The sequence below is a fragment of the Neodiprion virginianus genome, chromosome 5 (genome assembly GCF_021901495.1).
Source record: "Neodiprion virginianus isolate iyNeoVirg1 chromosome 5, iyNeoVirg1.1, whole genome shotgun sequence".
NCBI lineage: Eukaryota > Metazoa > Arthropoda > Insecta > Hymenoptera > Diprionidae > Neodiprion > Neodiprion virginianus.
The window spans coordinates 30,846,590-30,871,404 of NC_060881.1; the positions used below are offsets into that span (position 1 = coordinate 30,846,590).

At 45.7% G+C, this 24,815-nt stretch overlaps 1 protein-coding gene across 7 annotated transcripts in view; it reads left to right on the forward strand.

Moving 5' to 3' along the window:
- Positions 1-24,477, forward strand: part of LOC124305446 (ecdysone receptor) — a 79,923-nt gene extending 55,446 nt beyond the window's left edge. For 4 of the 7 annotated variants that reach the window (XM_046764906.1, XM_046764909.1, XM_046764908.1 and 1 more), the window contains 4 exons: positions 20,727-21,100; positions 22,413-22,673; positions 23,083-23,458; positions 23,584-24,477. In XM_046764906.1, the coding sequence (XP_046620862.1) occupies positions 20,727-21,100; positions 22,413-22,673; positions 23,083-23,458; positions 23,584-23,828 (1,256 nt within the window). In that variant the 3' untranslated portion in view covers positions 23,829-24,477. Of the gene's footprint in view, positions 1-8,329; positions 8,361-12,921; positions 13,374-20,726; positions 21,101-22,412; positions 22,674-23,082; positions 23,459-23,583 lie in introns of those variants that run through there. The other 3 variants (XM_046764905.1, XM_046764904.1, XM_046764903.1) reach the window with 3 other exon arrangements.
- Positions 24,478-24,815: the final 338 nt, after the last annotated feature.

Sequence of the window (24,815 nt, forward strand, 5' to 3'; positions counted from 1 at the left end):
CTACGATCCGTATAGTCCCAACGGCAAGATTGGTGAGTAAATTAGACTTCGCACGTGGATTTTTTTGTTTTCGGTTACTTCTACACTGTTTTTTTTTTTTATCTTTCCTTCTTACTTTATTTCTTTCTCTCTTTCTCTCTCACCACTCCCTTCAGTCTCTCTTCGTCTCGGGGTTATTAACTTTCGTTTATGGAATAGTAGTGAAACTAGGGTATCTTATATGCTAGTTTAGAAACGTTGAACGTTAAATATAACACACTATGATGCGCAGTACAAAAATTGTTTTGGTTCGTGAATATGGAATAATTTATATACTTGAGACATGTATATATATGCATATATACGTATGTTGCCAAAATTTCGATCGATCGAAAATACTACCGTAAAATCTTGAAAAAGTAAATGAAATTTGATAACCTGAACGAATAGTAATGGTAAATGATAAGACTCGAAGCTCAATATTGTGCTGATCTATATTCGTTTATTACCTGAACATACTGCTATTAGATATATACGCATATCTAATTTCAATTAACGCAGCGTTCAAAAAAACGTGTCGATATGTTGGTTTCTTCTGTACATAAACAATGAGCCCATTTGATATAGTCATTACGCATTCTTTTTTCGGCATGTGAATGTCCTGTGAGCAAATAGAACGTACACTCAAGGACAGTGATTCGGTGACGGCTAATTTCACAGACAAGTCGGTTACGTTGGCAATGGAGAATCAGACCGCAGCGCCACCGCCGGCCGGTCGCGAAAAATCGGCTTAAACTCTGTGTTTTGGTTTACTTTATATCTTTGGGTTAGATTCGACAATCACGGATTATGTTATGTTTACGAAGATTGAGCTTGTTTCGCGACCGGTCGGTGGTGGCGCTGCGGGCTGATTCTCCATTGCCAACGTGACCGGCTTGTCCAAGAAATTAGCGTCGCAGAATCACTGACCTCAAGTGTATTCGTTCATGGGGTGTTGAACGTGAAAGTATACAGCTGACCTTGAACGGAATCGTTGGCACTGTATGTTTTCGATGCGTTAATTTATATCGCGCACGTGTTTCCGATGGCCTTTAAACGCCAGTCAGTCAATGACCGTTTCAGTACGTTCTATACTGAGATCTTGGAATTTATTTCCTTCGATAATTGATACAAAATTGGGAATCGTGTTGAACATTTCACCTTCCGTGATATTTATCTGTAACAACTAGAGTTGAAACTGAAATATTTCGCAGTATTATCCAATTCTGGCTGTAATAAAATAGCGACAAATCGTCACTTAATTACCGCTCTATTAGGTATATGAAATGTAATTGTGCAGACAATCGAACAGAATTGATATCATGTCCATGACCGAGCGCCGCCGTCCCTTTTTGTACCTGGTTCAGGCCGATTTCGGTGTCGTCGGTACCGTCCGGGTCTATTGAACTTATTCAAAGGAATACAACGCAAGTAATATACAGAACAGGTACCTCCATCGCTTATCATTATCGACGTACAATGGCGCGTCGCGGTGCGTACGCAGTTTCGATATTCGATCAAAGCACCGCAGTTAATCAGGAAACGAAATCGTGATCGTCGCTCTTCCGGCTTCAGCTTCGATGAGGAATATACCCGGTCGGTAGTTATACTCCTATAACGTGAACGGCGTGACAAGCAGCAATAGAGAGATATATACACACACATATATATATATATATATATATATATATATCGAATACAGGGTATATTTCTGTTGAATTGAACAATTATTCTGGATGTAAAAACTGACTTGGCATCGAATCGCGACAGTATACGTTGACGAATATTTGACCGAATTTCAATTGCGAAACGGTTTTTGTTGCGGTGGTGAGAAATTGCGGTGTATTGCGTACTGCTGCAGGGTGACAGTGACAAAAGAACGGTCGCAGCTCGTATTCAATCGATGGTTGCCCAATTTCCAATGAAACCAAATACGATGGTGTCGTAATTGCCGTGGTTCGTATCGTCATTACATTCTACGGCAATAGCATTAGTTACATACGTACCCATTGAAATACACTTGTGAAAAATTTCTTAAGTAGTTTAAAAACTTTTTACCTCCGTAAGATAGTATATCTTTTGTATGTTTCCCGTAACTAATCGTCTGGCTTAAGGCACATTATGGTTACCTTCGAACCTGGTTCATTTCTTCTGCCTTGCCATGGTTGCCAACGATAACCTGCAAAGCGTGAAAACCCTGTACCAACCCAGGTGTAAATATCCGGTGGATTATAGACGAGTGCCTATGCGAAAAAAAGAGGGAGAGAGACTCGTCGTCGTATTTTTCACAGTTCATTTTTTAACGTCAAATGAAATCGAACGTCCGCGCACGCATGCCTTACAACACAAGTTCGATAAGCCGTCCTAGTCTGTTTGTTTTGTAGCTGATTGGTGCCAGTGCAGGCGGTCGGTTGGTAGTTATTGGTTTGCTAAACATTCTGCAGAAGTCGTAATTCTCATCGTGTCGGTGACGGCCCCATGCGGGCGCCCAGCGTTACGGCTTTAATACACCATGCAGCACCCGCCTACAACCAACCGTGTCGTAAATACTCACAAAACAATCTACTCGCGGTTATCTATGCAAATGGCGAACACCCGTATGTAACTACATACCACAACTACGGGCAGTGACGCCTCTGCTTCCCGGCCTCACCGACATAGGATCGTGGTGCAAAAGGGCACAGGCCAAGGAAAGAACACCTTCAACCATCGAACGAGCGGTTTATTTTATTTTTTTGTTAATACTGCGAACGGAATGGCTGGCTTTGAGTGGTGAAAGACAGTTGTTTAGATCAGAGGTACCTACCTGCACTCCATCCATCCTGCAAACCTCAAAGTGGATTGGACTAGATGCACGTACTGAGTGCGTGGTAGAAATGGTTTTACACACGGCCAGACTAGAGCGTCTCATGGGATCAGAATTAAAGAGCGAAGGGTACGTCTGAGCCTGACCACTGCAATTTCTACCATCCACGCTGTACAATGTACCTTTATGCTCAAGGAGGGGATGAGAGATTGTATCCCTGCAGGACGCTAATCTACGTAGGATAATGGTATGAACCTGCTATTACCCTCCGGTAGATCTAAACCAGATCATCAACTGCACTGCACCGAGAGTAACGTATAGCTCTAAAAAATGCTCGCTCGGTTGGCTGAGCAGCGGTTGATAGGCTTCACGTCAGAGGTTGCGCATTCACGTTATACCCACCCATTGAAATATACAACCTACATTCGTTCGTTCGACCGCGATTGTGGGAACCGCAGATCCGCGATCGATGCGCCTATATGGGATATCGTAAGGCCATATGGTCCCACCGCGCACGGCAATCGGTCCTCCTGGTTTCCCTCAGCATGCACCTTCATATTCCTCGCAAACTTGAGGAACGAGTGTCCACGTTTACACCGTGAACAACATTAAGGCGGAGGGTGCGACACGTCGTTCTCTAATCACGTTGGCGTAGGTCGGCATATGCAGCTATCTCTTTCCCATTCAGTCAATCACTCAGTCAGTCAGTCAGTCAGTCAGTCAGTCAGTCAGTCGCTTCGTTGGACGCAGTTATATCTATTATCTGAATGGCGCATCCGCTTGCTGCCGGAGTCTCTGACGCGTGAACCAGATCGTGTCCAATTTCAATCGCGATCATGATGTTATGTACCCATCACTCTGTATCGACCCTCAGATCGCGCTGTTGCTTACTTTGAGCCAACCCCAAAGAATCCTACGTGGTGGTGGATAATTAAAATGCGATCGGTGCGTGCAACTTCGTTGAGGTTGGAAGTAAGGTGAACGCCGATCGATACGCCTCCTCGTAGTCGTTATCTGCACCGCTGTCAGGTAACTTGCCAAACGTCTTCGACTCCGTACCTACCTTTCTATCTCCAACCGAGTCATATCTGGACTAGGAAAAATAGTATGGCGTATAAGGGAAAGAGGATAATATCAGAAAATGTAAACGGAAAACATTCCTACGTTCCAATCTGCTTGAGAGTTGTTGTCCTATAACCTATTTTAATTCGAACGTACATAAGTCTCTTTAACTGGCAATTAGACTGCACTCGCTACGTTTTCTCGAGATAAGTGATCGTTTTCTAGATCACGTGACAACTAATAAATGGAATGGTCAGATTACGGAATGTCTGTTGTTTTTGTTTTCTACTCGATGCAGCCGTGATCCTGAAGACTGCCGCCACCGCGTTGCCACCTGTGAGTGAAGGTAAAGACTCCGGTTAATGTCTGGTTTAGCGAACAGGTGGCGCCACCGATCACGGTGCGGTATGTCTTCACGCCCGCGTGACTTATGCCTGAGAGCTCCACGAACGTAACGACAACAACACGGAGCTGAGAGGCACCGACCGGTTTCTGGTTGTGCTAAGATAAGACGACATTGGCTCGTCGTGGAGGGATCGGAGAACGACCGGCAGGAGTTGTGCGGTTGATACACAGTCCGCGTATGTCTGCGTCATCCGCGTTCCATCGTGTAGCGCGTTGTAGAGGCTGAGAATTTATGTGTCACTAGTAGCCGTTCACAACACCATGACTCCAGGATAATAATTGGTTGATGAGTGCATCAAGCTTTGTCTAGGTTTTAATTGAAAAAATTGTCATTGCAGTTTGAAGTCGTCGTACTGATGTTAGGTATCTTTCATCTATCCATCACATACCTACGAGAAACTCAAACACTGAATCGATACGTCCGTTAACCTAATTTTTCGATGAAATACCGTCTCGGTATAACAACGTCCGATGTTTCGTTAAAGGCCAAGACGTTACGCAATGGAACTCGTTCAAAACGGCCGCTTGGATCAGGCGTAAAAATTACTCGGGAACGAACGAACGAGTTTCGCAACTATACTAACTTGAGCTTGTTTTATTCTTGGTTGACGATATCGAATGACTAAACAGGTATAGAAAGGGAGTGAAATATGTGAAAAGGAATGAAAACAGGGGAACAAGAGCCGGTTTTGTTTCTCGAAAAAGTTATAAGAACCGAGAGAAAGACAAAGATGATTGTAATTTGATAAGCGCGAGGTAGCCTGAAGACTAGCTCGAGAGCGATGGAAGCCTGTTTTAAAAACTCGTTGGTTCGGTAACCGCGTAACGGTGCTTCGTAGAGCACGTGGCTAGTCCAAGTCAAATTCATTATTCCTCTACGGTAGTTTTAGGCGGGAGAAAGCTGATATATATGTATACTTATACTCTTCTTAGGAGCAGAGCGTCGGGTGGTAATACAATTCACGGAAATGGTTTACCAGCAGCGTAAAGGTGCCTAAGCCTTATCCAGGCATCTGGGCCACCGTCGTAATTCAGTATTCACATACCTACTCATATACGACTCTCGACGCATTCATTGTGAAATCGCAGAAATACCTCTTAGTATATAATTGCTTTCGTTGTACAATGTTTTTTACGTCTACGTACTAGGCATCGTACTATAATGCGTAAGCCTTCTTATTCACCGCATCTGAGACACATCCAAGCGACAAGTCTTTGACTGTTCTACAAGATACCCAGGGTCGATTGGACCTCGGGTATAACAAATCGACTTCGTACTCTAATTGTACGTGTAATTGCGAAAGACTGCGCGTGAATCTTTACCATCAACTGGAAATTAAACATTTGTAAGACCCTGACGAGAGCAGCCATAGTAAAAAAAAAAAAACAAGAATTACTTCACCCACCACGGTGAACAAGCTACTCTTGCCAAGCAGCAAAATGTGTTTGAAATTTTAAATTGTACCTACTTCGAGAGAAAAGATACCCAACAGACAAGGAGCGTAGGTAACGCTTGACTAACCTGACGGCAAAACCTCACAGTAGTCGGTATTAGCTCATTGCGAGAATCAAGCAACCGGCGGTGTTGCGATGGAAAAAAGTCGATCGAGCCACTGTAATAGCGATGCGAGAAAGTTTCAAACTCGTCGTCGTCGTTGTCGGTACACTCTCGCTTGTCGTTGTCACTCGCCCTATGAATATTCTGCCTAATAAGGTCACGAGCCGTGGCCAGGTTCGGTGTCGCTCGGCTGTCCTCGGTGTCGTTCGTGCATGTTTCTTGCGGCGTGAACGCAGCCCTGGTCACCATTCGCTCTCTGGTGCCGTCAGTCGCCGTGATCGAGGAGCAAACGCGCAGCGCGCGCAGTCCATGGAATGCCTAGAAGTCCGCGCTAGAACCCGTGTGGGAAAGTGAGCGAACGGCAGGTTGGCCTCGAACTCAGACCTCAACCTTCTCTTCCCTTCCCTTTCCTTCCCGACCCAATACCCGTATCCCTTCTTCCCGACTCGCAGGCGGTGCTGCGCTGCTGGTGCTTACTATATGCGACCGCATCGCCGGGACTAGGACAGGTTTGTACTTACCTCCATGTGGACTTCGTCCCAGGCTACCAGGAGCTCCTTAGATGAGGATATAGCGCAAACCAGTTAGACGAGGCTGCCTCTGTTTTCCCCGCTCACAACCTCCTGGATTCTTGCTCTATCGGACTGACAATGGTGATGAAAATGAGACTGTCGCAAACCGCATTTTTATCATCACCTCCGCGTTACGTAAATTACTGGGCGATAGTAATTTATCACCTACAGCGACGGCTCTAGACTTGGTACTCAGCTGTTACGAGAAAATGCATAGTCGATGTCGCTCAACAGGGAACGATACGTTCCTTCCGACGATGTATATCCCTTAGGGAAATTCAAGAAACCCATCAAAATATTGCCGCGGTATCATACACTTCACTGATCCGAATATACTCACGATGATATCCCGGGTGAAACTTTTTGAAGGATGTTTCGCGTGATCTTTCTGTCATCCATAAAATTAAAAAAGATAATCTTTAGTACATCGTACAAAATGTTGTGTATTCGGTGTTCTCTTCAGCAAATACTACTCTCAATGCGTCAGTGCCAGAAGAGGGCAAGGCACAGTGAGAATACATTTGGAGATCATGGTTTAAAAGTTCGGAGTGGTAATTATGGATAAATATGAGGCAAATACGAGGTCGATCATTGCTGACAGAGTAAAAAGAGCATTGCAATCGGCGCCATTGTAGCTAATACTAACCCTCGCTAAGGCGTTTCAGTTGCTAATAGTAAGAGTGGCTAGCACGGCACAAATTGCGCAACGTTTTTCAGTGTGGCCGAACGGAAACTTGGCGTACTGTCCTAACCGCCGAATGACCCAAATGAGTCAAATTTTGCTGACGCGATAATGCATGTTATTATACCGTGTGAGTTTTTTAAATGGGGAATACTTTTTTTCTCGCAGTATGATGACATTATACAACTCATGCGGAACATTAATAATTATTTTTATCTTGGGTCAGTGGCGATAATTCTCACGATCGGCTGATCGACCTTGACTATAGACAATCTGCTTGCTCTTTCATCTTTCCCACGAACCGCTCTCTGCAGCTCCTGTACCGTGTATAAAGTTAGTTCAGACAATGTATCCATCGCTGGCTGCTCATTCCGTCATTATGCAAGCCTCCTCTGCCTGCTTCGCTCTTATATCACGGTCGTGAAGTGCAGAAATAAGCTCTCCACCCGACTCGTCGACAGGGCCGATCAATTTCAGTGGTTTGGGTGCAGGTGGTTGCCACGTCGATATCCAGCCGCCGTTGACCTAGTTTACCTCGGTCTCCCGGGAGGCAGACAGAGAAATAGGAACAGAGAGAGCGATGGAGAGCTGGAACATAACAGAGTACCGTATTTATTCGTCGTGGTGTATAAGTGTATTGAACAAATATGTAAACACCAAACAAGCAGCATATGTACCAATCTATATCCGCCTTGCGGAACACATTTTTCACCAGGCCAACACCGGAAAGGAGGGTATTCCATTTTAGAACGAAGCTTGCAAGATCACGAAATACCGAAAGTTCTGCAGATTTCTTGGTATGAATTATTCCTCATCGCCGAGAGATCGGTGAACAAGTTGTATGGAGCAATAATGAGAAACGGGGAAACCTTGGGGATGCGGAATAATGGTTCAGGCGTAGAGATCTATTGTACTCATGGACCATCGTTACAGCATCAGGGTATCAGCTGCCAAGGAAGGAGCTCCTGGGCACAATAGCCGGATGACGTACACGTACAGAGCCTGACCTGGTTTGAACTTCTCCGTGACCCCGGTGACCTCTTTTAACTGGCGCGTGTCCCTGACCCAGCGCGATCAACCGTTGCGCAGGTCAGCACCGCCCGGCTCCCTCTTCTCGGGTCTTCCTCCTCCGACCCCAGACGACCTGGCCGCTCCAAGGCATGAGCCGCACAAGTTACCGATGAGCCCCGAGAGAGTGTGTGGGAAAAAAAAAGCAGGAAGAAGGAAGAAGAAGAAAAAACATGGAAAGGGACGGAGGTGTGTATTTAGGTCCGTTGAAAGAAGAATTTCGAGCTACTTGATATTCAGGTCGCCCCCTACTTCCGCTTCGTTTCCAGCTAACCCGGGGGGCACGGGGAGAAAGGAAATAAATGGTTCAAGGTTTTCGACGGGAAACTATCGTCACCCTGAACATGCAGCAGATGCAGGGGACTCGTAACCATATTTTTGATCTTTGGTGTTATTCGGGCTTGGAAGTGAGAGGAAGCGAATGAATTTTAAGAAGTGGGTATAAGGACTGGTCGGTAGATCGTGAGCTACTATTTCGGAGACTTACGAGTGCCGCCAAGGATTGGAGGGTGCTTTTCCCCCTACTTCGTTAGCTCTGACATCTGGAAGTGGAATCTTTTTGCCAATTTAGGTCGCGCAACCTGTTTATCCGCCTGGGTTTCTGAGAAAATTGCACTTAAAGATCGGGGCACAAGAAACAGCTGTCGGAATTTTTATAATTACGGTTCGAGCCGCTGTCGCGAAACCCGGATCTATCAAATTTCTCACCGCTTTAAAGAAGCGGCGAATATCTTGGCTCCGCCTTTCGAAAGTTCTTTCACGCCGATGCCGCGCGCATGGTTATTAAACTTTCTTTCGCGTGTAGTGCCAAAAGCAAACGTTTGAAAATTTACCTACCGTTCGAAATCTACTGCACCCACATGTATGCTTTGGAGCTTAGACAGTTAATAATGACCCCGTGAGTTCACAGTCGCTGAATATTAACTTAACCGCTTTTCATTACGTCGGATTCGAAGCGAACCACCACCAACCCCTGGAGGAGTGGGGAACCTCAAATTCCAAGAAATTCCAAGAGATCCTGTAAAGGGTCGGGTTTGTCTTTGTGGTCTAGAGCTTTCGGGGACCTCTGAAGGCTCTGACCATTATACCTTACCGTTTCATTCGCACAGGTATGTTTCTACTTACGGCAAGAAAGCGGGCGCAGTGCATAAACTGCGGGTTGCGGTGACGCGGGGATTTCGCGAATACTTTACGACCTGATTCTACTTATTCAGTCAGACTTACGACTGTGGGCCTAGCTTTCATCATCATATGAATCCTGCTGGCCCTAGTCACAGGATGTTTCACGCACTTTTTCCTTCTCCGATTCCACGTGGCGTCGGCTGGATCCATCCGACGTTTGCTTGCCGCGAGAAACCCTAGATTTTATACCTGACTCTCCCCCTCGGGATACTTCCTCAACACATTCTGTCGAGAACTGGTAGGTAAAAAGGCAGGTAGGTAGGTATGTATGTATGTATGTATGTATGTATGTATGTATGTATTTATGTATGTACGGGTATCCTGGAATTCTTGGGAAGATTAGGTTACCGCTGGCTCGTTGTCGATCGTAACTTGTCCCTGTTGTGATCGCGTGCCTTGCTGTGCCGAGTTGACCTGCATCGGGGGCACGAGAATTCCATTTCTGCGTAGGAATGGTATAATAACATTTTACGCTTTCAGTTGAGCCGCTCGGTTATGGGAGTTTCCATTGGCGACCTTTCTCACCCAGCTCAGCTCTTTCGCTATGCAGGTCAAGACCCAAAGCCGTTGCTCGTGGGTTCGTAGCACGCAACAGCAAGCGAACGGAAATCAACCCCTCAAAGGAATTTCGACACAGGCGTCCAGCTGATTGGCAGGAGACGTTGAATATATGATGCGAGTTGAATGGAGGCGTAATTTAACCAGAAAAGTATTGTGTCCTCTGCGCACGGACCTTGGCATTGGAATTGACAGGTTCATCTGGATATACATACGGTGCCGGTCTGCACCTGAGGTGTTAACAATGTGGGAATTACAACTTCTATTAATGCGTAGTCCGCGGTTGTCGATTGTTCATATTCACAGTGATTGCGATTTAATCACAGACCATTGTCATGGTAATGCGTAGTACTCGATGGCGTTTTCCACGTTGGTAGTACGATATCAGAGCGCCCCCAACCACGGCGGTTTTGCATATTCTTTATTAAGAGAATGGCGCAGATGTATACGACGCCGGAATCATGGCGAACAAATTATACGCGAATCATGAACCCTGAGTCCCCTCATTATCCCGTAATAGAGAATATAGGATAGAGGGGAGCTGGGAAAGACCGTCTCGGTGTTGAGCACAGCTTGGGCCTTGGTGCGTGTGGCAAAAGCCTCGCTGTGTTCACTGGAGCCTCACGAGGCCCCGTAATCCCAGTAATCCTCATTTCCGGTCCGCTTCAGGAATGGATGACTCGGCCTGCGCCTTTTTGAGATCGTAGACTCGCGTTAGGCCCCTCCGGAGGCATGTGTTGAGGAAACAGCAGCAGTTCTTCTGACTTTCGTCACACTCTTGAACACGTGGTTATTAAATTCACCAATGCCTACTTCGGTATACGGTGATGGGCCCAGGCAGCCTCCACTCTTCTACACACGACCTTTCAATTCACGCGATTCTTAAAAAAAAAAAAATAACAGTCATTTCCTGCGAGCGTCTCCGGCTTCCATGACTTTTCTCAGCCGTGGTAATTGGCTCGGGAAATACTCGAGCGTGGTGAGAAGCCGCTCACCCGCTCCTAGGTCACCTGGTCGAGGGAACTGCCGAGAAATGTTGTATTGAAGGTTCTTAATGGTCGGATGAAAGATGCTGGTGCTCAACTCGCAGGATCACTACTCGCATCAATAGAAATGGAATGTGTACTATGTCAGGACGAGTAGTGCAATTTTCAATTTCGCTGTTACATCATTCTGGGCTACGACTGTGACGCGCATTGCACATAAAACCAAACTACTTTAACCAAACTTTTTCATACTATTTCAATATAAAAAACAGTCTCGACAGTGTGCGATAAAAATATTCAAAATGGTCTAATAAAGTAATTGACTAATTGTAAGATCAGCCGAAGAAAAAACTCGAAAGTTCGCGTACGTGTTTGCGAATAACTAGTAAGTACTCGTATTTTATTAATTCGTCCAAATTCTGTGTGCACAAATAACGTTGAATGTCCTTAAGTTATGCGAAGAAAAAAGTCAACTGCCTGACCGTAGTAGGTATTAGTTCTACCGTGGTGTAATAGATGGCGGTAAAAGTACCTCATAGCAGTTGTAGAGAAAGTGTTTGAGACAAATGAAACCTACAAACCTTTTCAATTATTCATTAGAGACCACAAGGACCTTTTTCACACAGACATGATACTTAACGGTATATTTGTGCCAGGAACCGCACACTGGTTATAACTTTGATGTTGAAGGGTGGTAGTCCAGGAGAGAATGCAAGTACTATGATCATCGTCCCTTGAAGGTGTAGCAAAAAAAAAATTCTTGAAATGAATAAGGGGTCACATTGAGTGATACAACCGGTAGCAGTGCTACACTTGCATTCGTTGACTCCGTGAAATTTACACACGATGTGCCCAGGGCGGTGGAATGATGCAATGACAAGAATGCGCGTGACCTTGAGACGGCTTTTTAAACCGTACAGAGAGAGAAATAGGGAGAGCAAAATCCGGACTGAGGTCAGACACCTGCCGACTGTCCTCCTCGGGTTCAAGCTGGGTTGTCAGGTGCTTCCGTACCTGTACATTGTCCGGAGGAAAGCAGCGGTGGCCGGATGGCAATTCGGTACCTGCGGTTATCGGGTTCGTGTGTGTCCCACCTAAGCCACACCAACGACTCCTAGGACGCCCGCGTCGTCGTGTGCGGACTAATTCGCTTGGCCCCGTTTCGGGTGCCGACGGCCATGACCCGGCGGGGTGTAACAGGTGGGTGACGTCACGACCGCGAGGGCGCTTCCCCCACCGCTCCCCTCTGACCTGCATCCTCGTCAGGCGCACCGGCGCACCCATTCAGCGGTACTGGCCTTCTTCTCTCCCGGGGTAGACGGATTCCCGGGTTAGATCCTTCCGCAGTAGGTCGCCGAGGACCTCACGGAGCGGCACGACTGGCGTACGATTTCGAGTCTGACGTGTTCCTAACGCGACGGGGGAAAGTGTACGTCGGGACTTTGGGTCGTCGAAGATTGAGGAGAGGATATCGGGACGACGAGGACCAAGAGTGTAAGGAAGAAGAACCATCCGGTATCCATAAACTGGGGTGCGCGCGCCCGCAGTGAAAGTATCGCCGTTGGTGCCGGGAGGCTGCTGGTGGTTCTCGCGTTCCTCGCCGGGTCCTCGTGCCGACCGACCGACCAACCAACCGACCGACCATCGCGCGGACCTTCAGTCAATGACAGGCAGCCGGCGTGCTGGTGTCGTGCACCGAGCGCTCGCTCCAGCTACATCAGTTTCGAGACCGGTCGCACCTGAGGATCTTTAACTTCGAGTACTAGTATCACCTTCCCGGTAATCATGCGTAACTTTACTGTAGAGGATAAAGAAGCGAGTTGACTTCCGATGTGTTCCTCGGGATCGAAAACTGGTCTTGTTCACTTCACCAGAATTCACGGAGTACAGTGTGTAGTAAGTGGTTCAGCGTGTTTCGGTGTTTGTGCAGTTTCTCCTTGTTATTGTGCTCACTGTGGTGGTAGTGGCGGTAGTTAGTGGTGCCCGGGGAGGAGGAGGAGGAGGAGGAGGAGGAAAAGGAAAAGGAGAAGGATCAGTTTTGGAATTTCGAACACTAGACGAGCCCGGGAACACATGCTGGTCACTTGGCCCTCCGGAGGGTCGAGTGCGGAGCTCGTCGCCAAGGATTCCACCCTCGGTGAACCGAACTCTGATCCCGCGGCCCATAAGGTCGAGGAAATCGCCGAGATGCTGGCCGTCCCCCGCGTCCCTGTTGCCGGGGTGAAAAGGCGGTGGGGCGGTGGTGGGTTTCAGGAGTCAAGCCCCGAAGTGTCCAGCAGTGGCGTTCTTTCTCCGCCGCCTAATTTTCACCCTGCGGCTCCAGAGTGCGCCGTAAACGCCGAGGACCTACAACTCTGGGACTTGGATATGCAGCAGCGTGGCTCTTCGCTGCATCATTCGCGTCGCAACGTCACGGCGGAAACGACCCTGTTGAGTACCCAGGACCCCATATTTTCCTGCGATCCCGTCATCGAAGGTATAACGCGAGTTACCGGCATCCACAGTCGCGATGCGCGTTCGTTTCACAGTTCATATAACTATACGAATGTCGTAGATTCCAATTGTCATCGGCCGTCTCGTTTTCTTTCCTCTGTTTCGTACAATCGACCTTATACTCGAAACGATCGGAAACATTTTTGGTAACTGGGACCGCGACTCGGTGGTGATTCGCTGGCTCCTACCACAGTCTGTGCTGCCGTAATTCTTGGAACGTGATAAAAAGTAGGTTACGCTATTGCGCAAAACAGTCGTAACGCCTTCGGTCGGTCGGCGAAGTTTCGCGCGTCACGGACGATCGAGTTGTTCAACGATTTACTGATCCGTGTATCACTGTTGCAGTGGTTTTCGGATTCGCTCTGACCTTTATATTCTCATTCCGTGTATATTTGTTTCTTTCTCGACAATCATACTTCGTCGACTTATCAATGACGAAGCGTGGTACATCATCCTTTACTCACGAACCCTCGGTGATCAGGATTACACGATGATCATCGTCAAGTACACGACAACAATAAACGAAACCGCCGCGCTCTTGTCGTCGTCAGTTCACTTTTTACCATGTCCGAGTGTCACGTTTTAGTCAACGTTCGCCATTAATTTCACGGATTTTGCCGACGGTGGCGGATGCCATTGTCTTCGATGTATAGTACACCAAGCTTCTAGTACAGATACAGAACGTCCGGGAAACGGTTCTCGTAATATTAGCATATTTTTTAACTCGACACTGTACACACTATTAGCACTATCCTCGTAAAAGCATCAATATAACAGCGAATCTCAAGACAGCGCGGTTTTTTTTTTCTTTTTTTTTTCTCTCGTGGTCTACCCAGAGCATATTGATACGCTTCATAAGTGACAGTATAACGAATGAATAATGGAGTTACGCACGAATGGGAGCTCTCTTGTATCGATGAGTCGCGTGTGTCGATCCTCTAGAAAGTTTCAAAATTCATTTATCGCAGACTCAGAGCCGAACCGTGTTACTCGAAGCTCCCTCACCTTCTTCTTGCCTTCAAAGTACCGTTGCACCACGGTGAGCCGTTCAACTAAACGGCTGAAAAGGGTCATGCACGTGCGCCAGCTTGTGTTTCTCATGCGCGGTTCGTCATTCCAGTTCCTCGTAATACCCTTCCTGAGCCAATGTCGCAATTGCGCAATCGACGTAGGCAAATAATTACCGACACTTCATACCGTGCGTACCCACATGGAGATTTTCTCACGTATCGATCGATCGATCGAACTCGGTGGTCTCGTTTTCCCCCACCTCGTAAACCTTGTAAATAAGCACAATAAACCTTGTGAATAATAGTTACAATCAGATCAGCGAAACAACCCGAAACACGCGAACGACTTTGCACCGCCCTCTGGGAACCTAGATTAAATACTGATCTCGAATCGCCGAGATTCTGCGCAACGCGTTTTATACGTGTTTAATCTCGTTCGCGTGTGTAGTCAGCGCATCGGTTAGGTCAGTAGGTCACTCTTGCTGGCGGGCTTGTGCGACGTTTAAGACGAGAGAGGGTATGACAAACTGGCGACGAATGGTATCTGTTTCGTGATAATTTGGCATCAATTGAAACTGGACTAGATATACTCGTATCGCGTGGCGTACGAAAGATGAGGGTACGGTCATCTCGCAATCGCTGTTACTTTATACCTCTTCCGTTTCCAATTTGACTTGTATTATTTGTCCAAACATTTTGCGACACTCTAAAAGTTCGACCCAATTTAGAACGTACACCGAACGTATACAAGGCGGTACACGCCAGCTAAGGAAATGGCCCCGAGGAGGCAAGGATCGTGTCCCGGTTTTAACTGGAAGTCAGTCTCACACGCGCAACTGCCGTTGATAAACAATTTTGTGATAACTCGGTAAGGTTGTCAGTCGGCTACACGTATCCGTTCGTTGTATTGTAACAACTTGTGCGTGTGCGTTCGAGGTGGCAATAACGAAACCGCAGCAATTTCCGTGCCGTTTCTCTGTTGAGAACTTCATCGGCTTTCCATAAACGACACATTGTGGCCATGACCCAAAGAGACTACGAGCTGCGACGTCGTCGCTCGTTAATTCACACGGTCTGTGACGTCGAAAAGTTTAGAAATGCTGAGGAAACCACGTCGAGTTTGTCGCGAACGGTGTGTTTACGTTGCAAGATTTCCTACGGGCACCTTTTAGTGGAGAGAACTAGGCTGCTCCGATTGCTTGTTGGCAATCCGCGTTGTTACTTTTTGCGGATGGCTGACGGTGCAGCTGGCTACGGGTGACCGGCGGAACGAGATGCAAGGCTAATAACCTCTCGCGAGGCTGTCTGTTTATCCTTGAACTCGGTGAAGAAACAGAGCGTTCCTCCGCCACTGCCGCTTTTGCCTCTTTCTTGGAGAGGTGTGTAGGTGTGCAGGCAGAACCGCGAACCGAGGAGAAAGGACGCGCTCTGCTCTTTTCTGCAAGCCGGAGGAACCGAGTTCTTCATTCGCGATGGATGCCGTGGAGCTGCAGCAATCTACGTTGATCGAAGAATGGAGGCTAAGTTTACTCCCAGGAGGATACGGACGATACGAGATCGAGAGAGAGAGAGGAAGAAGCTGAGGTGGAGGTGGAGGTGGAGGCGAGAGGAGAGCCGAGAATCGCGCTGACAAGGCCAGGGCTGGCGAGTGGTGGAGAACCGACGGTGGAGGGACAAATTGTCTTGCGCAACTTGGAAGAACAACAACGACAACGACGACTGGTTGGACGTTACGCTAGCTGCCTCGGTTGTAAACACACCGAAGCGTCTCGAGACAAGTCGGTGCTGCTTTATATAGTTGTTGCGCTTCGGAAGTTTGCCTGTCAGGTTTAGACAATTACAAGTATAATATTATGCCCTATCTTGTTGTCGTCGTCATCGGCTTCGTCACGCTGTCGAACAAAATGGCGACGGATGGAGAACCGTTCCTCGTTTCAGGATACCTACATTATACTCCCGAGATTAAAATCATCTTCGATCGATTACACCGAATTGCACAATCATCCGTAACACGTACAGTGCAGAGAAACCAACTAGTTATGGCGTTAGCGAAGGTGGTAGTATTGATATAACGATGACACTTGCGTAATGACTCATGGACGATGATCTGTACCCGGATAACGCAGCTTTGCATTTCTGTTGCGCAAACTTGTGCTGTTACGATGCAACGCGAGGACCGCAATTTTCCTTATATACGCTGGCACTACGCTATATCAACTATAATGCGATGCGTGCGTGCATGCGTGCGTGACTGCAGGTTGTGAGGGCAAGTCCGAGATTTGTGTTGGTGACTCCGACGCGCATACCATAAGACTCGCGTGCTCGCTTCATCCAACGTCGGAATCTCCTGCTCTGCAAACAAACCGCTTTACGAGAAGGAAGTCGGACCATTGCATTTCTGCTTTATACCACGGCGTGCATTCCGAACCTTGATTCTTTTCATCTAATGGGCTACGTGTTAATATACGGGTATAAATCTCCGGAGCGATAATCAGTCCGTAAACGTGGTTAGAAACCACGAAATTTCCCGAGTTGACCGCAACGAATTCTCGCTCGACTGTCTTTTTCGTAAATCGGGACTTGCGCGCTTACAGTGGTATTGAGTGTATATATATTTGCACGTATCTAGTAAAATTGACTGTCTAGTTTGAGGAAACAATCGGTAAATTAAAATTGCAACTGTCACTTCCGGTGCTGAATTAACTAATACGACGATTTGATCCGGATATTATAATTTTTGCGGAGTTTCGGTGACGACGTTGATTCAAAGTCAAATAGCATGTGGACATAAATCATAAGACTCTCAGCTAAAAGCGTGTCACCTGATCTAAGTATATAACTTTCCCGAAGATCTGTATACGACCTGAGATGAGATGAATATACGGATCTAGTCGTATGTGAATATATGTATGCAGGGTTACCTACACGAGTATATATTTGTACAGCAGCTTCTTCTGCGCGTTGACTTTCTAAAAGAGAAACATACTTTTCATCCGAGGTCGCATTGCATGGGCTATAAGACTGATTAAACTCTGTACAGCAGTTCGATACCGCAGTACTTTTATTAAACTCCGGTCCTTTATCCATCTATCTATCTCTCTCTTTCTCTAAATTCTACAACTATGCATACTGACTAAACCGCGACGATGTATTCTTGAGTGTACATGTGTATTATCGCATTGAATACATAGCTGCAGACTGACTAGTCGGCTCTGTATAGAATAAACATTAGGAGAGTATAATAGCGATGATCAAAATGTCAAGTAAAATTAGAAACGATTACATCATTTGCAAACACACTGCGCGAGTGCTGGGTTTTCAAAATCTTAATACGAGCTGTGCCCAGAATCGGGTTGTCTTTCGATTAGGAATGATCAGGCTGAAGTCTAACGTTGATGTAATGATGCATCTTGGAAAACAGTTGCTACTTTGTAACATTATGATTACTTGTAATTTCGTAAACCGTTAATACAGCGTTGACAAACTGAGATTTTGTAAATTCAGCTTTCTCAGGTGTTCTAAAGGCACAAACATTAACGTTGCTAACTTCAGCCTAGTGAAAGAAGGACGGCGACGCAAAACAAGATCAAGATGGCCGACCGATAGAGCGGGATTGCAAAATGGGTCTAGCTGCTGCTGCTGCTGTTGTTCCTCCGATGCTATAATAACACTCGTTGGTTCCTTCGAGGATATAGCGTGCAGAAGTACTCTGCTCAGTGCTCACCGCGAACCCGATCGCCGTTCCGTTCGCTTCTCGAGCTTGTTGCTCGGCTGTTCGCTCGCCGATCGCCGACGCCGCTCGTTCCCCTGCTACTGTTAATGGCGATCCCCATCTGCGGAGAGTCGAAGGCTGCTCTGGCTCGCCTGCCATTCGTCCCGGGTGGTTAGGCTAGGTTGCGCAAGTAAGAAAGATGGAGGTGGGTACCAGAGTCAAGGCCGCTCAGTGCTCCGCAACGCGCTGCTAACCAGCACGGAAACCTGCGGGGCGAAACTCGGCAGTGATCCTGTTCTCCTCGCAATCGCGATATAGGTGTAGAGGTATAACTCTGCAGGTATAAGTACAGTCTCGTGGATGGCCTTCGATTGAGGCACGTAATTCCATTGTACACCTGGTCCATGTTCGACTCTGGAATCTCCGATGTCTTATTTTATCAACTCAAAATACCCGGCCTCGATCACCTCCGTCCGAAATGTTCACGCAGTGAGCGATGCTCGCTCGGTCCGTCCGATCAACCTTGAAAGAAGATTCAAGTTGATCAAAATGTCACGGGGATCAGTCTCCCCAAAGCACACCGAGAGCCTTCGCGTATATAATATATTTGGGCACTTAATGGCAAACAGTCGTCTGCAACGATCCCTCGACGATTAAGAAATCCTCTCAACCGAGCGAGTTTTGACTCAATGTCACAGACGCCGATTACCTGTCAGAAGCAGCTGTTTGTGACTGACGCATGATGTATAGATTTTACAAAAGCATGTACGGCGGTGGATTTTAAACCAAATTTATGAACGCCGCACAACACCTCGCTCTCGATGATTCACTTGCTCGTTCTCTTTAATGCACGGTGCCGCATAAATATGAAATCCATCCTCGGGTCACCAAGAACTTATCCTACAGGCCGTAGGTACCCGTAAATCGCTTGAGTTTTGCATATTTACATGACCAATGGGACTCTTCGGTGAAACGGTATTGAGCATCTATCATCCGCGTTAACCTGCAGGACTACCGACTAACAATAATAACAATATCGTCCGAGGTTCTCATTTCTGATACTAGGAAGGTGACCGAAATGATAACATGAAAAATCTGGAAATTTTCACACGGAGATCTGTCCCGGCATTCAAATATATCACAGTTCAAAGAATCCCGTACCGCAAAGAATGTTGTTGTTGTTGTTGTTGTTGTTTGAAAACCATTGAAAAATGACGGACTTTTGGAAAACCCAAATATATCCGTGATCGTTCTGAGCTGAACAGTCGCCGATTGAGCACCTCCGTGACTTCGAGGAAGAAACGAATCCTCACTGATCACAAGTGCCGTTAGCCAAAGATTGCAACACGACGTTAATCACGAATACAGAGTCGAAAGGATGAAACGGTGTGTAAGATGAAGAAAGTATACCTACTACCTGATGGTGAAAGTAACGCGGTTTACGAAGCAGGAGACACGGACGCACGATGGGTCTGACGAACCGATTTGGTTTACCGTATAAGAGTACTCGTACCTGTATATCTTTGTTATAAATATGCGCATTGATATCGCAATTTCGACCAACAGTACCGTCGTTTGTTCGTTATCGCAATTCCAGAAGGTTTCACGCACATCCACCGGCCATAGTAATTGCTCTGGGTCTAGTTCTAGGCCGTACGTACGTACGTAGAGTACGTGGCGGAACGTTCTCGTGTATCTATTATTCTCTTATCGCATGTAACTAACTAACTCATCGGGTGGAACGTGTGGATGTCACGGTTGGTGAAAGTATCTACATGTGAGTTTATTACTATGTATGCGTATTGCCCCGTGAACAGGAACTCGTACACACTCCAGCATAGCGCGACCATATTATACCGGCACAGCGCCTCTCAACCATTTCGTATAACCCGTGAACGATCAAAGCCTCAACTTTGTCTTACGGTGCAAAACTGTACCAACATCGCGTCGTAGAGGCGCTAGGCGGCAGGTTTATTGTCCACAAGTGGGACACTCGTGTAAATAATATTTATGGTGAAACTTTTACATGATCTGCGATTCGTTGCAACCGTAGGTATCACATCTTACAAGCGTTACAGGTTCTCCTTTAACATTTGGTACGGTGGTGACCTTTTTAAACTCCGACGATCGATGAAGATGAAATTTTCATAGCCGCGCTGTGTTACCACGATATTAATTCGGGTCACGGTGACTGTTATAAACGACCCAACGAAGGTGTTACACTTGATCAAGTAATTAGCGATTCTCCTGCAACATCCAAGACTAACGGGTGTCGAAATTGCCTCACATTTACTTGGATTCATTACGCAACTGTCGAGTCCAAGCTGCCGAGCATTAAGTATAATAGTAGTCAATTAATTCGGTTAACTGTTCCTTCGTCTTAATGGACTGATGGAATCGATTATCGTTGTATTCGAATCTCGTTGCAACATTTTACTATACCGGTATCATAACTCGAGCTGCTACAGATATAGGACATTGGTGAAATGAATTAGGAAACTCGTGAATGAAGCTTATAATTGAAGCCTTCGTCGCAATCATCGCACTTTCGGTGCATTCGGAACTCGACGACCGATCGTTACTGACGTTTGTTTTTCTCTCTTCTCTGTTTCAGGAAGGGACGATTTATCACCACCAAGTTCTTTGAACGGGTACAGCGCGGACAGCTGTGACGCTAAAAAGAAAAAGGGACCGACGCCGCGGCAGCAAGAAGAATTGTGCCTGGTTTGTGGGGACCGAGCCTCGGGTTACCACTATAACGCCCTCACGTGCGAGGGTTGCAAGGGTTTCTTCAGGCGAAGCATAACGAAGAACGCTGTCTATCAGTGCAAGTATGGAAATAACTGCGAGATTGATATGTACATGCGTAGAAAGTGTCAGGAGTGCAGGCTGAAGAAGTGTCTTACCGTTGGAATGCGGCCCGAATGCGTCGTACCCGAGTATCAATGCGCGGTCAAGCGCAAGGAGAAGAAGGCCCAGAAGGTAGGGGTAAGGAAACATCGATATACATTACATATCTATTACATACATATATACAGGGTGACCCTTAGGCTGACAGTCTCTTCATCTTTAGGTATTATTCGTGACCTTGTCGTATTTTAGTCAGAAAAAATTTTTCGTCGGTTGAAGGTCATTTTACATCAGTTTGATTTTGTTTACAAAATATTTAAATTCAACGTTCACTTCATTCCATCATGCCGTTTAAACAACATCAAAGCGGAAAAGGTTATTACGTATTCCCTGAATATGATCGGCAGGGCCCGATCGAAACCTTGAATTTAAATATTTTGTAAATAAAATCAAATTGATGTAAAAATGACCTTCAACCAACGAAAAATTTTTTCCTACTAGTGTCTTCATCGTGAAAATCTGCGAGTGTGAAACGTTTGTCACTTCTGACAGAAAAGGACCTTGCAGAATCCTTATGGGTATTGGTTCCCGATCGAATTGGCTGGATTTTCAGTATGTTATGGTATATATCCTCCCGATGAAAAGTTCTCATGGAAACAAGACCGAAAAATCAGTAGTTTCCGAAATACAGGCTTAGGAAGAAGGTTATCAAAATTTTTTGATATCCATGGATTTCGCAATTTTCGTGAATTGCAAAGCTTATTAAAGCCCAGGGACTTGGCACACACGTGAAAAATAGGACAATTCGATTATTGCAAGAATCGGAGGGTCTCGTTCTTCATGCGAAATCTGATGTTGCACCTCTTTCCAGTAAACTAGGGAGTTCATGAATGGAAACAATGCATCGATGGTCTCGATCACAGCTTCCTGCCCATCTTTGAGAATCAACCGTGCAGCTTTTTGAGTGATTTGTTTGATTTAAGCTCCCTTGAAGCTTTATTATTCATGAATATCTCGACACCTTTCTTCCGATGCCCGTATCTCGGAAAATATTAATTTTTCGGACTCGTGTCCATGAGAACTTTTCGGATCGGGAGGATGTGTACTACGACATACTGAAAATCCATGCAATTCGATCGGGTGCCAATTTACGTAATGATTCTGCGGGATCCTTTGTCGTTTGAAACTGGTCAATTCGGTCATAAATAACGATCTGCAAGCCCTATTTTTGTTCCGTTCCGAGTGATCGGAACTACAAATTTTCTGCGAGAAATGAAAAATGTTTCAGTCGCACATTTTCACGAAACATACATTGGCAGTCCATGGGGCGATAGTCTTGGGTCACCCTGTTGTACACGTGTACCCAAATCATTTTCGTCCGATATATTTCACGCCATTTATTGTGAAGTAAGTCTCACGATATGCGTCGCCACGACGCTGTACGAAACAGGAAAAGGACAAACCAAACAGTACAACGATGAACGGATCGCCCGGAAGCCTCAGCGGCATGGGCGCCGATCAGATGGGGGTCAAGCTCGAACCGGCAGAGACCGAAAACCTTCCGATGCTCGGGAGCAGCAGCAGTTCGAACGTCCATTCCCACAACGGGATAAAACCCGTCAGTCCGGAGCAGGAGGAACTTATCCACAGGCTCGTTTACTTTCAGAACGAGTACGAACAACCTAACAAAGAGGATGTCATACGAATCACGGTAAGCGGAAGAATCTTGATATAACAATTAAAGAAGAAGATTGATCATCACCGTATCCGATTTTACATATCAGGCGAGAGAGAGAGAGAGAGAGAGAGAAAGAGTGAGATTTCTGATCTTGCGCCTATGCTCGAATCCGCTCGACTAACATCTTCATGGAAAACAATATTTTCCTTGATATTGCGAACCTAAAATTGTACGTTATTTTAAGCTGCTACATTTTTTTTACCAGAAGAATAAGTTTTTCTTTTTGTTAAACATGTGGTAAATATATTTTCGTATTCAAAAATATATACCCGAAAAAATGACCTGTACGCGCATTGTAAATACGTATTGCAAAAAGAAACCGGGTAACGTTGCTATATTGATGTAAGCAATTTTTCTTATCCTTTTACTTTTCCAATTTCAGAACGAACCCAATGAAGGAGAAGACCAGAGTGACACGAGGTTCAGGCATATCACCGAGATAACGATATTGACGGTGCAGCTGATTGTCGAGTTTGCGAAAAGGTTACCCGGGTTTGACAAACTATTACGCGAGGATCAAATAGCCCTCCTCAAGGCCTGCTCAAGCGAAGTTATGATGCTGAGGATGGCGAGGAGCTACGACGCTGTGTCTGACAGTATCGTATTCGCGAATAACCAACCCTATGGCAAAGACAGCTATAGCCTCGCCGGAATGGGCGAAACAGTTGACGATCTCCTAAGATTTTGCCGGCAGATGTTCGCGATGAAGGTCGACAACGCCGAGTACGCCTTGCTTACGGCCATCGTTATTTTTGCCGGTAGGTGGTGGTCCCCCCCCCCTTCCCCTTAAAAAGGTTACTTGTTGAATTTTTGTCGAAATTTATTCATAAAATCGTTATTATACATTTTAATATCGTTGCTGCTCTTTTTCTTACTACAACAGAAAGGCCATCTTTGGTCGAAGGATGGAAGGTGGAGAAAATACAGGAGATCTACCTCGAGGCGTTGAAGGCCTATGTTGACAATCGGCGGAGGCCAAAGTCGGGGATGATATTTGCTAAGCTCCTATCCGTTCTCACGGAACTGCGAACGCTTGGTAACCAGAACAGCGAGTTGTGCACAAGCCTGAAATTGAAAAACAAGAAGCTGCCTCCCTTTCTTACCGAGATCTGGGACGTGATACCTTAGTTTGTTTTGTGGTTTTTTTTTTTTTTTTTCATCCGATTTTTAGTGTCTTTCTTTTTAAATTTTTATTTGTCTTCTCAATATTAGCCGTCACGTTGGCTACTACTGTATGCGTCCCACGGCGCCGTGACTTTTATAATAGTGCGCCGCTATTGGGAACGAATAATAAATACGAAGGTCACGTTTTTTGAAATTGTCATATTACACTGTAATATGTAACTACTTTTGCGGAAATTTTTTCTTTTCTTTTTTTTTTTCTTTTCCCAAAAAAAGGGTTCGTTTATTCGTACATGTATGCAATCTAGCGAAATGTGGTGTGATGATGATCACTTTTCTATTTTTATTTATTTTTATTTTTTTCAAATTGCATTCCTTCACTACCGCCGTGTATAGGTTGATACCGCGACGAGAGAAGTTTTTCGTTCCCAATGCCGCTGTCTCTGAGTGCCGTTGTTTCGTGGAATTAATTCGCATACCTGATACCTGCAAACAATAATAATTTTGGAGGACTATGATTTGAAAAAAATCAACTTCTACGAGAAACCGAGTGTATTTTAGTGCAATTCGGCGATAAAGGAAGCGAGAACGGTTTGGAAAGGAGACGAGACAGTGGCGAGGCACGCAGGCTGTGATACGTAGAGACAGTACCGAGACTCTAACGAGCTACGTAGAGTTATATATATATATATATGTATATATATATTATATACAGTTACATATATATATATATATGTATATACCTATATAATATCATATACGCGACACGAGATACACATACACATGTATACATATATTATTACGTACATATACATATATATACGTATATATATATTTAATATCCCCCGACTACTCTCGATAATAATATGTAAATGGATTATAACATGTGGAAAAAAAAAAAAAACTGTATAATGCGTTTAGGATAGAAACAAAACGGTATGAGACTATAGAGGATAGGGAATTTTGTGAGGTTGCACTGTAGAGCAGTGCGCC